This window comes from Haliotis rufescens, unplaced genomic scaffold (genome assembly GCF_023055435.1).
Source record: "Haliotis rufescens isolate VD_foot unplaced genomic scaffold, xgHalRufe1.0.p SCAF_10, whole genome shotgun sequence".
NCBI classification, from domain to species: Eukaryota; Metazoa; Mollusca; class Gastropoda; order Lepetellida; family Haliotidae; genus Haliotis; species Haliotis rufescens.
Window position 1 is genome coordinate 5,409,038 of NW_025963780.1, and position 14,723 is coordinate 5,423,760.

General features: G+C 41.0%; 1 protein-coding gene across 1 annotated transcript; it reads left to right on the forward strand.

Moving 5' to 3' along the window:
- Positions 1-5,313: 5,313 nt before the first annotated feature.
- LOC124148019 lies at positions 5,314-14,459 on the forward strand. Its single transcript, XM_046518946.2, has 2 exons — positions 5,314-5,713; positions 13,544-14,459. Exons 1-2 carry the CDS (start codon positions 5,400-5,402, stop codon positions 13,887-13,889), a joined length of 660 nt encoding a protein of 219 aa, XP_046374902.1. The 5' UTR covers positions 5,314-5,399; the 3' UTR covers positions 13,890-14,459.
- Positions 14,460-14,723: the final 264 nt, after the last annotated feature.

Below are 14,723 nucleotides of genomic sequence, written 5' to 3' on the forward strand. Positions count from 1 at the left end.
AAAATATACATAGTACCAACATAATATTTAAAAAAGTCTCAATCTATTTGTTTTTATCACAAACAAATTGAGTTAAGCGACTTCGAAACATGAGTGCACGGTCAAAGTTCATAAAGCTGTCTTAACGCTGCACAATTCATAGACCACGTGTTTTTCTTTCGGAATAATATCAATAATAATCATAATCATATACTTACACACATCATTTCCATGGTTAATGCAATGCATGAACACCATATTCTAAGCTGTACAAATGACCATATATTCAAACTTCCTTTTTATATCAGAATCAATCTGCGACCACATTCCGACTGTCAAGACGTGATTACGCCCCAATTAATATTCATCACGGTTATGTTGAGCGCGCAGGTTGCATGACCGATTCATAATAAGTGCAGAACCCCGTTCCACAAATTGATCTTAGCGCTATGACTACCATAACCCTAGTATGTTTAAGTATGGTACATAGAGTCGTCTTAGTACTGAGATCGCTTTGTGGAACGGACCCTCAAAACCTTCTCGATAAATTTTCAAAAGCTTTGCAAGTCTTCAACACACCCATAATCGTAGTATATTGTATATGTGACCAAGTTGGGTTGCTTAATTCATTAGGGAGCAATCTTTAAATTCATTCAGTCACCTTTCTTCCAGTTAATTAAAACCTGTCTCCCTCCTGTAATACACACCTGGCCAAAACACAGACCGTGTCATATACCACAGGTCTACTAAATAATACTTTAACTATATCCCCTTTAAGAAACTATGTCCCTAACCTTTACTGAAGGAACACAGGCCATGTCTCAAATAAATACTGGGTTCAAAGAAATATAGGATATACATGTATACGGAAACCTTTAAGGGCCATTTGTCTTTTTATTTATTTTTTTTCTTGAAATTTCAAGGTACTAAAATATAACTTGACATTTTATGATGTTATGTTTAAATTTCAAGATACTAAGTTGAAATTTCAAGATGTTATGTTGAAATTTCAAGATACATAAGTTAAAATTTCAAGATACCAAGTTGAAATTTCAAGATATTAACTTGAAATTTCAAATTATCATCTTGAAATCTCAAGATCACTATCTTGAAATTTCAATTTAATATCTTGAAATTTCAACATGATATCTTGAAATTTCAACTTAGTATCTTGAAAGTTCAAGAAAATGTTTTTAAAAAATACAAATGGCCCTAAAAGGTTTCTTTAGATATATGAAGTCAACCTGTAAATAATCGAGTGTGGACAAGACAATCCAGTGATCGATATTGTGAGCAACGACCCACGCCGCCTGGGTATGATGAAACGCAATGAACCAAATCACTGAGCCTGACCACCCGATCCCTTAAGTCGCCACTTACGACCAGCATAGGTTGCTGGGGATCAATTTTAACCCGTCTCGCCAGGGGTTTTATATATACATTAAGGTAAGTACTCATTAGACTGCAAGAAACCGTTCTCTCGTTTTCATTGATATTTTATTACACTGTCGTCCTATTTAAAAGATGATATGTCATCTACTTCTAAATTATTTCAATTTATTAATGAGATATAATATATCATAAAGACAGTAGTTATTGTGAGTGTCATGTTTTAGTGCCAAAATACACACCACATAAAACTGTAGACCGCAGCGTCGTATGTTCTACAATATGGTCACTACCAATGGGATACGAACTACTGATTTTGTTGATGTGATGTCGTGGCTAACTAACAAACACCCCCCTCTATACATGCAGTATAAAAACATTTGCACAAAGTAATCTGAGCGCTAAAGCCTATGTTAAAGTGTGGGACTTATGATGGTCATTGCGCTCAGGTTGCTTTGTGCAAGCGGATCCAGGAATGCAATCCCCCTTGCATCTATTGTGTCGTATTCACCTGTGAGTATACGGGGTAGAATATGTCTTCAGCAGCCCATGTTTGCCGTGAAAGGCGTCTATGCTTGTCGTAGATGCGACCAACGGGATCGGGTGGTCAGGCTGACTTGGTTGATACATGTCATCGTAACCCAAATGCGTGCATCGATGCTCATGATGTCAATCACTGGGTTGTCAGGTCTCGATTATTTACAGACCGCTGTCACTGGCACATGACCGGGGGGCATTTTTTGCCAACGTCAAAAGCAACTCCCTAAGTTAGCCGAACTTGGAACTTGGACCAGGCCGGGCCGTATGGGCGGATGTCCAATCGTGGGCGCATGACCTATTACTGATCAAGTCTCCTCAAACATTCATCTTGTACTACACACCCATGTCGCCTGTCATGGTTATTTGCACCCTTTCAGTACGTCGGATAGTCACGTTACACCTAGTCCTTCCTCTTTCTTATCCATCCCACCAAGATTCAGGGTCGAATAGATCTTCATCAACCCATGCCTGCCGGAAAAAGGCGACTATGCTTGTCGTAAGAGGCGACTAACGGGTTCGGGTGGTCAGGCTCGCTAACTTGGTTGATACATGTCATCGTAACCCAAATGCGCGCATCGATGCTCATGATGTCAGTCACTGGATTATCTGGTCCACACTCGATTATTTACAGACCGCAGTCATATAGATGGAATATTGCTGAGTGCAGCGTTAAACAAAAAAGAAACAAACACTTACTAAAGTCAGTGCAGATAACAAACGGTGATACGGTTTGACTTTGCACACGTTGCTTCTGAGTGCCGGGGGCGGTCGCGTAGCCTAGTGGTTAAAGTGTTCGTTCGTCACGCCGAAGACACGGGTTCGATTCCCGACATGGGTACAATGTGTGAAGCCCATTTCTGGTCTCCCCCGCCGTGATATTGCTGTAATATTGCTAAAGCGGCGTAAAACCATACTCACTCACTCACCCACTCACTCTGAGTGCCGAGCCCTGTAAGTATATAAAATAAAATAATATGTATGTGTTGAAATGTGTTTTTCGCCTTTTTTTTCTTGCAAAGTGTGATAAATCAATAAAAAAAAGTATAGCTCTAAGCTTATGAGGTCGCATCTAATGTACTTGTACCAGCTGTGTTCACTGACATGACTCAAATTGACTCGGATGCCTCGAGAGGGGGTGGGGCTTGGGGCTTGGGTTGGGCTGGGTGGCGTTGGGTAGACACCCTCAATTCAAATACACTAAATACCTCACATGTTCCTTAACTGCATAAGGTATCTTGTCTTCCGTCGGTCCCAAATCGCCGTTTTGTGAGTTTTAAATGGCTAATAAAAAATATACATTCATTCGCACGCTTGCTGAGTATGAATCAACACGGAAAATATGAAGGAATTTCCCATTAGATTAATATGATCACCTCGGTGTGATTACCCTGGAGGCGATTCATAGAAGGGAGGTAACTCAACCTAGCTTCCGTGTTGCAATCTTATAATTTCTCTTCATGGTGATATCATTGGAAAAGTTTGGGGAATTCTTATTGAATCTCCGTGTTTGTATTTACACATTTTGGTACAGAAATAAAGTCGTAGACGTTATTCAGACTGCATTGAAATTGTAGCTGCGTTCATGGGGCGTATTCATGCAGGAAATTGTCCGCTTACACTTTAAAGGAATTATTCACACACAACCGGTGCTATCACTATTTAACGACTAAAATGTATTATTATCATCATCATCATCATCATCATTATATTATTATCATCATCATCATCATCATCATCATCATCATCATTATTATTACTATTATAACCAGAGGCGTCCGGTATCAACATAAACATATTCACAGTATTAAAGATTTTTGAAGTCAGTACGTGACCTTTCAACGAAATTTCCTAATTAGCGCGGGAGTTCTTCCGCATTGATGATAAAAATGCTTCATTGAGCATGTAGATTTATCCATCGCTGTTCATAAATTGACACCTAATGTCGATTTCACTTGTCAGTCAATGTCACAGCAAGTCGGTGACGCGTTACGAGATCTGAAAAAGAGCAGTATTGCTCTTAGTTGCAGTAAACGCATCTCCCTATAAACGATTTGTGGCCACACAGAGCTTCAGGCGGTCGCGTTGTGATTTCCTAATATATTCCAAATCCAAATCTGCATCTCACTTTACACGTTTCACCAAAGTGCAAGCGTCGTGATCTAACGACACACAACATGAATCACCTTCTCAGTACGACTACCTATAGTTTGGATCGTGCAACAATATATTATTTACTGATCAAGATGGAAACAGGACCGGAAAAGATTTTTGAACGCCGCGCTCAGCAATATCCCAGCTGTATGACGGCCGTCTGAAAATAATAGAGTCCGGACCTGACAATCCAGTGATTGACATAATGAGCATCGATCCAGGCAATTTGGATTCGATGAGTTGCATCAACCAAGTCAGTGCATGGGCCTGATCATCCGCTCCCGTTAGTGGGCTCTTACGACAAGCATAGTCGCCTTTTATGGCAAGCATGGGTTGCTGAAGACCTATTCTACCCCGGATCTTAACGAACATTGACCCGTAATTCACACAGGTGTAAAATATAACTTACCTTCTACAGCATCAAGCAAAATGGCATCCTTTTACCCAGTTACAAAAGAAAAAACTTTATAAGGCTAGTTAAAATTGGATTGAGAAAAATATATAATATACCGAACCTTTTTTCGATTTTTGTTATTGGCCGCAATATCGTATTTTTAATTAAATGTTTTTACCAGGAATCATTTAAACACCTTTATTTTTTTATTTTTTTAGTGTCCAGGGACCGGAGAAGCCTTCCCCGCCCTCGTTCTCGTCATATCAATGTGACCTGTAAATATCGAGTCAGACAACCTTGTGGTTGATAACATTAGCAACATCCGCAGCTGGCGGGGCACGGTGCCCCGTGCTGAGAATGTGCCCATGTTTACAAAGCGATCGTAGCGTCTATCTTGAGGTATGGGAGTTAAATTACGATCACCTCAGCACTGCGATCGCTTTGTGGAACGGGGCCCTCACACCCGATCCATTTAGTCGGCTCTAACGGTAAGGTATAGGTGTAAACTTAGTGTATGCTTAGGTCCAATTCTACCCCGACATCCACAAGGGGATCTCTGAACCCGGGGCCTTATTAACGGGAAAGATAGTCTAACATAGTCTAAACTAGCGGTCGATAAACATCATTTTCGATCTAATTGCAATGTGTGTCGTTAGTCAATGTGAAGGAGTTACGATCATCTTAGCGCCACGATCCCGTTACGAAACGTCGCCCCGGGGCTAAAACTAGCTGTGCATATCCTTGAACGTCGTGACGTCAAAGCGATATGTCGCTGGTCTAACGTGACACCGCACTTCTATGACGTCATAACATTATGACGTCATAGCTTCATCCACATGCTGTTTATGACGTCACGCGATTGTCGCTCGGGAAGCCTTGTCGAAGTGATGTGGGTGACACAGTAAACGCATCTCGCGGTTTCTTGTAATACACACCGGGACCAAAGATGAATCGGGGCTTCATCCGACCTCCCAAACCAATCACAATCACAGGATCGAAGCAGTTCGATGAACAGGGCGTCATTCCCATCACAGCTAAGCGAACTGGGGACATCAACGAGCTGCGGAACAAATGTGGCTACACACTTCCAAATGTCAATCAAATAGCCGGATGCAAGTTCAGCAGCAGATTGCGCCCCACTCCGACGTTGCCGAAGGCGGATTTTTGGCATAATTACGGCACAGCGCCACCTGCCGTTCGACATCTCTTCACGGGCCGTCTTCCTCTGAAATTCTTCACAGATATCTGTTATGGAAGATGGTAGGCATGTACCATACTAATCGTGTTGATGAATTAAATACATCTTACCTAAAGCATTTGCTATCAGGACAAAAATAACGATTAACTAAAAAATGTTTTATCCAACAACCATGAATTATTTCGCAAATTATTTGCGGTATATAAGGGCACGCCGATCCCATTTTCCCATTCCTGCGCCATGACTATGGGATTTATATACTAGTTTATATATTTTTACTCACAGCCTTCGCAAGTCTAGGTCAAACTAAACCAAGTATAGTTTCCTTATAAGAAAACAGCAGAAGAGGTAATCTAAAAGCTGTTTTGAATTAATTTTTTTTTAAATATTGATGAAATGTTTTCATAGACTAATTGGTTAGTATTAGTCTACCCTTTTCACAAATGGGAGCGCACGCACTCACGCACGCACGTACACATGCACACATACATACAGACAAACAGATAGGGGCCAGACGTGGGGTCTACGGCAATACTGGTTTCAGTTCGGCCAATGCTGATTTCCCGAGCGATCAAATTATCTCCGCGGTCAGGCATGACGAGAATGATTGAAACGCCATAAAATCTAGATTAGCGTCTGTCGAGGGGGTGTACTCCTGGTATATAATGAACGCGCAACGTTGATTGCACGGAAATCAGGATCGGCGACAGCGACATGGATGTTGCGAGGAGAGTCCCGACAACAGTCTTGAATTATCTGATTGTGTAATTGGTTAATAGAATGTCTAACCGCTTTTACAGACACCTCACCTGTTAACTTCACCCTCAGTCAAGTCACTTGGGTATTAGCTGCCCCACGCCTTTCAAAATCCCACCCCTGTAGGCCCAAATAAAAATATCAATATCCTGATGGACTTATGTATCTTAATTACACATATTAACCAAACAAGGAATTAATTAGTATTTAACTTCTCTACTACGACCTACGACAAACATCCAATTCTTGAATGACCTACTCCTTAACATTGTCAATTGTTTACCGTTATTTGGTCGTTTTGAACTCAAATTTCGTTTTTCCACTCATTTGATCCTCGATTCGCATCTACAGAGTTTTAACAACTGAAGAAAGAAAAAATAAGAACAACTTCTTCCTCCAAACAAGGGTTCTGATAAACAAGAACGTTTTATTTAATACGAAACAGATAAGTAACCTTACTGTATAATAACATTTTTCCTAACTTCGGTGAATACTTTTCAGGTTGCCAAAGACACTAGGGCTAGGACGGGTAACTCGGGTACTCGGGTACTCGGGTACTCGGGTCGGTACTGAGTAGGACCCGGGTACCCACAGGACTAACCGGACCCGTGGTTAGTCACGTGATATATTGTTTAATGACAAAAAGTATCTAAAACTCTATGTTTAAACTATAAGTCACTAATGTTCGCAGTTCTTCCTTGACTACTACGCCCATTCCTCCTGACTTTTATATGTTTGAACAAAAATAAAACTTCAGTCAACTACAGTGTATACACCAGGGTGCCGTTGTACAAAACAACTTTAGCGCTACGACTGACGTAAGACTATGTTAAGGCATGGGAGTTACGATCACCTTAGCGCTAAGATCGCTTTGTCCAACGGGGCCCAGATCTTTTCATACATGTATCTAAACACATTTTACGAGAGCTACAGTCAAACGTTTCCCAATCGGACAGTTTGTACCTACCTCTTGAGACCTACAGCAGGTACCCAGGTAGGGTCGGGTAATAGGGGGTTGGTACCCGGGTAGTAAATTTGGACTCGTCCCAGCCCTAAAAGACACGTAATAGTCTTACGCTTGCTTGTGCGCGTGATATATAATTTAATGCATTCACGTCATTTTGAATTCATCAATAAATTTATATTCACGAGACCCAATATTTCTTAGCCATTTATATTGGAGTAATATAAGCGAAATTAACAGATGCAGCGATTTATCAAGGAATCCAAACTAAATACTTTTGGCAGGCAATTTGGGATAAATGTTATTTTGTTGGTCACTTCAATGTTCTTATTTTAATATTTCATATTACTTTTAACAGTATATTTTACTACTGCATCTAATGCGCATGCATTGATATAAAATTGAGCGGATGCTGTTATTAGTGAAACACAAGTCATCACATTGTTTATAACTATATTAAGGTCAATGGGGAAATGTTTCATTCTCATTTGGGGACTTTACTATAAGGGTAACGCTGTTTTTCAGGGCATTATCATTTGCAGAAGCCCGAGGTCTTCCATGAACTGCCCGACGAAGGAGGGCAGTTGAAAAGCCCGAGGGCTTCTGCAAATGATAATGCCCTGAAAAATAGCGTTACCGTTATTATAGCTGAAATGGATGGAATTTTTTATCAAATAAATAGAGGATATTTAATGTGTTTCTCAAATACCACTTTTATCTCATCGAGTGAAGTGGGGAGAGTCTAATATTTTCACGAGTGACGCAGTCACGAGTGAAAATATTAGACTCTCCCCACTTCACGAGATGAGATAAAGTGGTATTTGAGAAAACACATTGAATTTTCTATTTATTATATACATGTTTTATTTTTATTACTTGCAATTTGTGCCTAATGTCTGGCGAAGTATGTCCGGCGCAAGAGTGATATTAACATTGCCAAAGATTTTATATCCAGACATGAGACTCGTCAAAAAGTTCCTGTGGTCAGTTGAAGAGAAGTTATGCACCTGCGGTTGAGACTGAGTACAGTCGGCATCTGACGTAAACAAAGGGGGATAACTCTTTAATGTTTTGATTCCGGAGAAAATAGTTCCGGAACCTTGTTTATATCAGTCATTACACACTCCGTCGCAGTGGTGACTCAGCATAACACCACTGCCACAGGCTAATTTGCATATCACGTACCGGACTTTTCTCTTGTTTGTAAACAAACGCGCTTTTTCAGAAATCAGTATAGAACGGACTAATGCAAGTATTTGGGGGCGATTTACATATTGTTTTGCATAACTATATAGATATGCTACTACAACTGCGACAGTGAGTTGCATAACAATATATATTTATGCATCAAAGTGACCGTGTCGCTAGCTCTCCGTTGGGCTTCGATGACAGCACGTGGAGCCGTACAACCAATGTAAACATAGGATCACTACGCAAAAACAAGTAGATTTTTAAGTATTTGCATACTTTCTCAATGAAAGTTAACCATTCTTTGACATTTGTTTATGAAAATGTGTAGACTTGTCAAACATGAAACGGATGAAAAGCATATGCAATATCTTGAATGGACTGAAAGATGTGACGAATCGTCACATTGCGCTGGCCTGTGGCAGAGGTACTATGCTAGCTGGCTGCCGGCCGCATGGAACTCTGGGTAGGTGAGTGATCAGTCACTAGTGACTGATAGAACTTTTTTTTATATCAGTCACTAGTGACTGATAACTTGATCTATCTTTACTGATAAATTCAAGTATTTCATTCATATGTATATAATAAAAAGAAACAACAATATCGGGTTTGAAACATATGCTGCAATCAACACGAATGTCACTGACCCACTTTTACAAATATGGATGAGTCATAGAACAAACCAGATGACGTCACTATTGAACGTGACGTCACCTATCCTATCCTATGACGTCACCTAACAACGGGAGTGATAATGGCCCCTCGTCAAGCAATATGAGGGCATTATCAAGTTACAGTGGCCCGCTCATTTCTGATAACATGCGGACAGTTTAATGATAATTCTATCCATTTTAGCTATAATGATATTTAGTAGACTTGACGTCAAATATCGACCTCTTCACAGGTCTAATAACAAACCCCTGCTGATAAAAAGCTGACGCAGAGGCAAGATACGACGGTGGATATACAATGTATTTGCTTGGTGCCACATAACAGGGGCGAAACTACTATTGTAGCAGAAAAGCAAGTGCTTGCACCTAAAAAAGCACAATTTTCTTTTACACTTTAAAAAAGCACATTTTAAAAAAAAATAGGTAAACCTCAATTTACCAGCTCTGCAGTATATTATTTAAAATGCCCCTCGGGGATTCGTGCCCTCGTAAAATTGGTTTTGCTCATACATTAAAATAGCCTAGTTGCGCCCCTGGGTAATGCCTTGGCACGTGTGGTACAAAAGGTTGCCGTTGTACAAAGGGATCTCCCGTACCTGGGCTTACGATCATCCTAGCGTTTAGTTTGCTTAATTTCTACAACGGGACCCTGACCCACGGCGATCAACGGGCACGGGTGGCCCAGTCGTCTCAGGCGCCGCAATTCGCTGTGCAGAGTTGCGTCCCTTTGACATGCCAGAAAGTTGTGAATCCTGGTTCATCCCAATTATGTTTCTAGGTTTGTCAGCACCATACCCGTGCTCGTAGGTTTCACCGATGTGGTAAATATCTGAGACCTGCATGACTTCGGGCTTTCCTCCCACATTAAGCTGACACGCCGTGATATGACTGGAATACTGTTAAAAGTGGCGTTAAACCCAACTCTCTCACTCATTCACGGCGATCAAATCTTATATTTTCATGACATGTTTTTCAAAACAGGGGGTTCGGACAACCATTCTGTGATACCTGTATTAACATAAACGTGTACACTACTTATGTATTCTCTATACTCTATTCTCATCGCAGACAAAAGAGCATAAAATATTTTAATGAATTCGAAATTATACACGACACTGCATTCTCATACCCTCCTGAGCTGCCGTCATATAGCAGGAATATTGCTGAGTGCGACGTAAACCAACCAACCAACCAATCTAATACCATATACTCATCTGTGCAAACCCAAGAAGCCTAAATAAAATCATTAGAATTCTTAGAACCTGTACAACGGTCAGGAAAACAGGAGTTATCTCCCCTGTACTATTATCTTAACGCTTCCAAGATTTTAGTCTTCTTTACATCTGGTCTTAGTATTTAATGAATCAATAAAAATATGAATAAGATACGATATACTCTATAAAAACATATCACGAGAAAAGTTTTTGATTTTAAATCTACTATTGGTCATGCAAACATTTGTACAGTCGACGCCCAGGCACACAAGGTGCCGCAAATCGCTGTGCAGAGTTGCGTAACTTTGGTGTGTCAGGATGTTATTATTCTTGGTTCTGTAACACCCAATCTCATTAAATTCAGATTTTAGTTTTCGCAATCGCTAAACAAAGATCTGAGGACATCCCATTAAGGGTTACGTCAGAAAGACCTTTCATCCGACCAATCATAGCGTCGCTTACTAGATCATGAAAGTGACAGTCGGAATGTGTTTTCTGATCATGCAACCACGATATATTTAACACGGGGTATTCCGAACGACAGTTCCGGGTTTTATGATTATATCCATACAACCTAAGCCATCTATGAGCCATTCCAGAATGTTCTTCTTATCAGTTTAAAATTTTTTAATCAAAAATACGTCAAAATATGTTTCGAAGCGTAGTCGCCAGTTGGAAACTAGTGTCGTAAAGGTCGAGAAAGCTGCTTTCTGATTGGCCAATGTCGATTTCTTTAAGTAATTTCATTGGTCGGTCAAAATTCGCGAAAGGTCGTTCTGACGTGACCCGTAATGGGATGTCCTCAGATCTTTGTTTAGCGGTAGCGAGAACAAAGATCTGATTTTAATGAGATTGTGTAGCACCATACCCGTATCTCGTTCTGCGAAAGTGATTAGCGTAGCCCCAGCGGTGACATCTGATAATAAACATTGATGTGACATATGTACTGAACAAAACTACCCTCGAAGATCCGTTTTAGGATTGGTCTTCATGATCATGATCAGCAACCTATGCTTGCCGTAGAAGGGGACTATGCTTGTCGTAAGAGACGACTAACGGGATCGGGTGGTCAGGCTCGCTGACTTGGTTGATGCTTGTCATTGATCCCAATTGCGTGGATCGATGCTCATGTTGTCAATCACTGGATTGTCTAATTCAGACTCGATTATTTACAGACCGCCGAGTAGCTGTGTTCGACGTTAAACTAACTAACAAACAAACCCAAAACTGAAAAAAACGTTAGGGATCATGAACTATTTTCATATACCGTACGCATTCAAAGAAACTACGTCCTCACTCCAAAAACATATCCCTCAAAATATTCATGATCCCTAACTTTTTGTGGTCAGTATATCGCCATCGACAATTTCATTATATGCCGTATTTCCTTCCTTTATGTTCAGGGGAGGTCGAGTAGCCTAGTGGTTAAGGCGTTCGCTCGTCACGCCGAAGACCCGGGTTCGATTCCCGACATGGGTACAATGTGTAAAGCCCAATTCCGGTGTCCCCCGCCGTGATATAACTGGAATATTGCTAAAAGCGGCGTAAAACCATACTCACTCATTCACTCCTTAATGTTCGTTCATACTGTTTATAATGGCAATGCAGTTTCAACGTACAAAGATGCGGTCGGGTAGCCTAGTGGTTAAAGCGTTCACTCGTCACGCCGAAGACCCGGGTTCGATTCCCGACATGGGCACAATGTGTGAAGCCCATTTCTGGTGTCCCCCGCCGTGATATTACTGGAATATTGCTAAAAGCGGCGTAAAACCATACTCACTCACTCCTTAATGTTCATACTGTTTACGATGGCAATGCAGTTTCAACGTACAAGGAGGCGGTCGGGTAGCCTAGTGGTTAGAGCGTTCGCTCGTCACGCCGAAGACCCGGGTTCGATTCCCGACATGGGTACAATGTGTGAAGCCCATTTCCGGTGTCCCCGCCGTGATATTACTGGAATATTGCTAAAAGCGGCGTAAAACCATACTCACTCATTCACTCCTTAATGTTCATACTGTTTATGATGGCAAGGCAGTTTCAACGTACAAGGAGGCGGTCGGGTAGCCTAGTGGTTAAAGCGTTCGCTCGTCACGCCGAAGACCCGGGTTCGATTCCCGACATGGGTACAATGTATGAAGCCCATATTGGTGTCCCCGCCGTGATATTACTGGAATATTGCTAAAAGCGGCGTAAAACCATACTCACTCATTCACTCCTTAATGTTCATACTGTTTATGATGGCAAGGCAGTTTCAACGTACAAGGAGGCGGTCGGGTAGCCTAGTGGTTAAAGCGTTCGCTCGTCAAGCCGAAGACCCGGGTTCGATTCCCGACATGGGTACAATGTGTGAAGCCTATTTCCGGTGTCCCCCGCCGTGATGTTGCTGGAATATTGCTGAAAACGGCGTGCCACCATACTCACTCACTCACTCAACGTACAGGGGATTTTGTTACGTTTCTACACCAATACGCAATGAAAAGGACGTTTCTTGCATAAAACAACAGACAAAGTGACACAGTCAAAAAGTTAATTCAATATTCTACCTTGAAATTGGCGTTTCAGAGGTAAAAAATCACAATAACCATCTGTGATTAAAACAGCCGCATCACCGGGGAATCTAATATTTATCGAAAAGTACTTCTTTCTAAGTCATTGTCGGAAGGCAATGTAAATAATAATATGCGCAGTTTTGGCTACAACATGCAGAATTACAGTTACGTCAATATCAATGTATGCGTGGAAATACATCTTGAGCAGAAACATAGGTTTCAAATTGAATTTAGCATGGTTAAATCTACAGGTCACCTAACTCTACATTGAAAACACATGTTTATCTCCAAGTTAAACCGTTATGATGACGTGACGCTCGTTTTGTTGCAGTTCATTCTGAGCCAGGAATTCACCAGCTATTCTGAGCGTGTATTTTATAACGAAAAACTGACGCAACTATTGTCGTTATACAAAATTATAGAGAAATTATAAATTAACCATAACATGGTTTAAGGAGGAGAAATCAATCGTATCGTTTGATTCAATTTCCGGAATCACCCGATTCTCGTTTCTGCATCACATAATGTCTGCTTCATATATGTTGAACAGCGACAGCACATCGTTGCGCAATTGCATAACCGCCCAAAAAACCGCCCCTAAAACACAGAGAGAGAGAGAGCTGTGGGAACCAAAGCGGGAGGTACAGAGTGCGTGTCGAAGAAGCAGCATCTCTATACAGGAGGCTCGTCTACGTCACAAACAACGCATGGAACAGATTCAGGAGAGGGCGCACCAGCACCTCAAACAGGTAGAGGCTGTGCTTCTACGTCATATGGAGATTGAGGACAGGGGGGCAAGCATCTACTTTAAGAAGATGGAGAGAGAATCCAACAGAATGATGGAGAAATGGAAGAAGAAGAAACCAGTGCAGGACAAGAGCCCTACCCCCCATTAACACTGATTTGCATCATCAAACGTTTTATCCAAAACTGGAACGGTGATTAGTTCGTGGGGAAACGAACCCGGATTCTGATGAAGATTAATATTCGAACATCGGATATAGGATATTTGTGAGAAGATATATCTCATTACGATAAAATATATATCATTGCGAGAAGATATATTTTGATTTTGTATTCAAGTTTTTGTACATGTTTGTATTTTGTTTAATGTGTTTCTTTTTTTACATGTCGGCCGCCGAAATGAATAAGTATTTCAAACATCGAGAGATTGTTTAATTGTATATTCCTCTGTACACTCAGTAAATACTTTAGGTATTATTTACATAGTAATCAAACAGGATCGTGCATCGAACGTCGTTTATATCGCCACACGTCAATGGTCAGACTAAGTGTTTTTTTTTATATAACCGATGTAACCATGGACACCTATCTCCATATATTGACCCGTGAAGATCCGGGGTAGAATAGGTTTTCAGCAACCCACGTTTGCCGTAAAAGGCGACTATGCTTGTCGTAAGAGGCGACTAACGGGATCTGGTGGTCAGGCTCGCTGACTTGGATGATGCATGTCATCGATCCCAATTGCGTGGTTCGATGCTCATGTTGTCAATCACTGGATTGTCTGGACTCGATTATTGACAGACCGCCCTAGTATAGCTGGAATATTGCTGAGTGCGGCGTTAAACAACAAACAATCAAACAAACAAACAAATCAACACAGTATTGATATATCATCCTCCATTGTGTTATGCTAATGATAGCCTTAGTTTGCCTTAGTTTGCATTGTAGAAACAAACTGCTATTAGAAAAACTCACAAATTCACTTC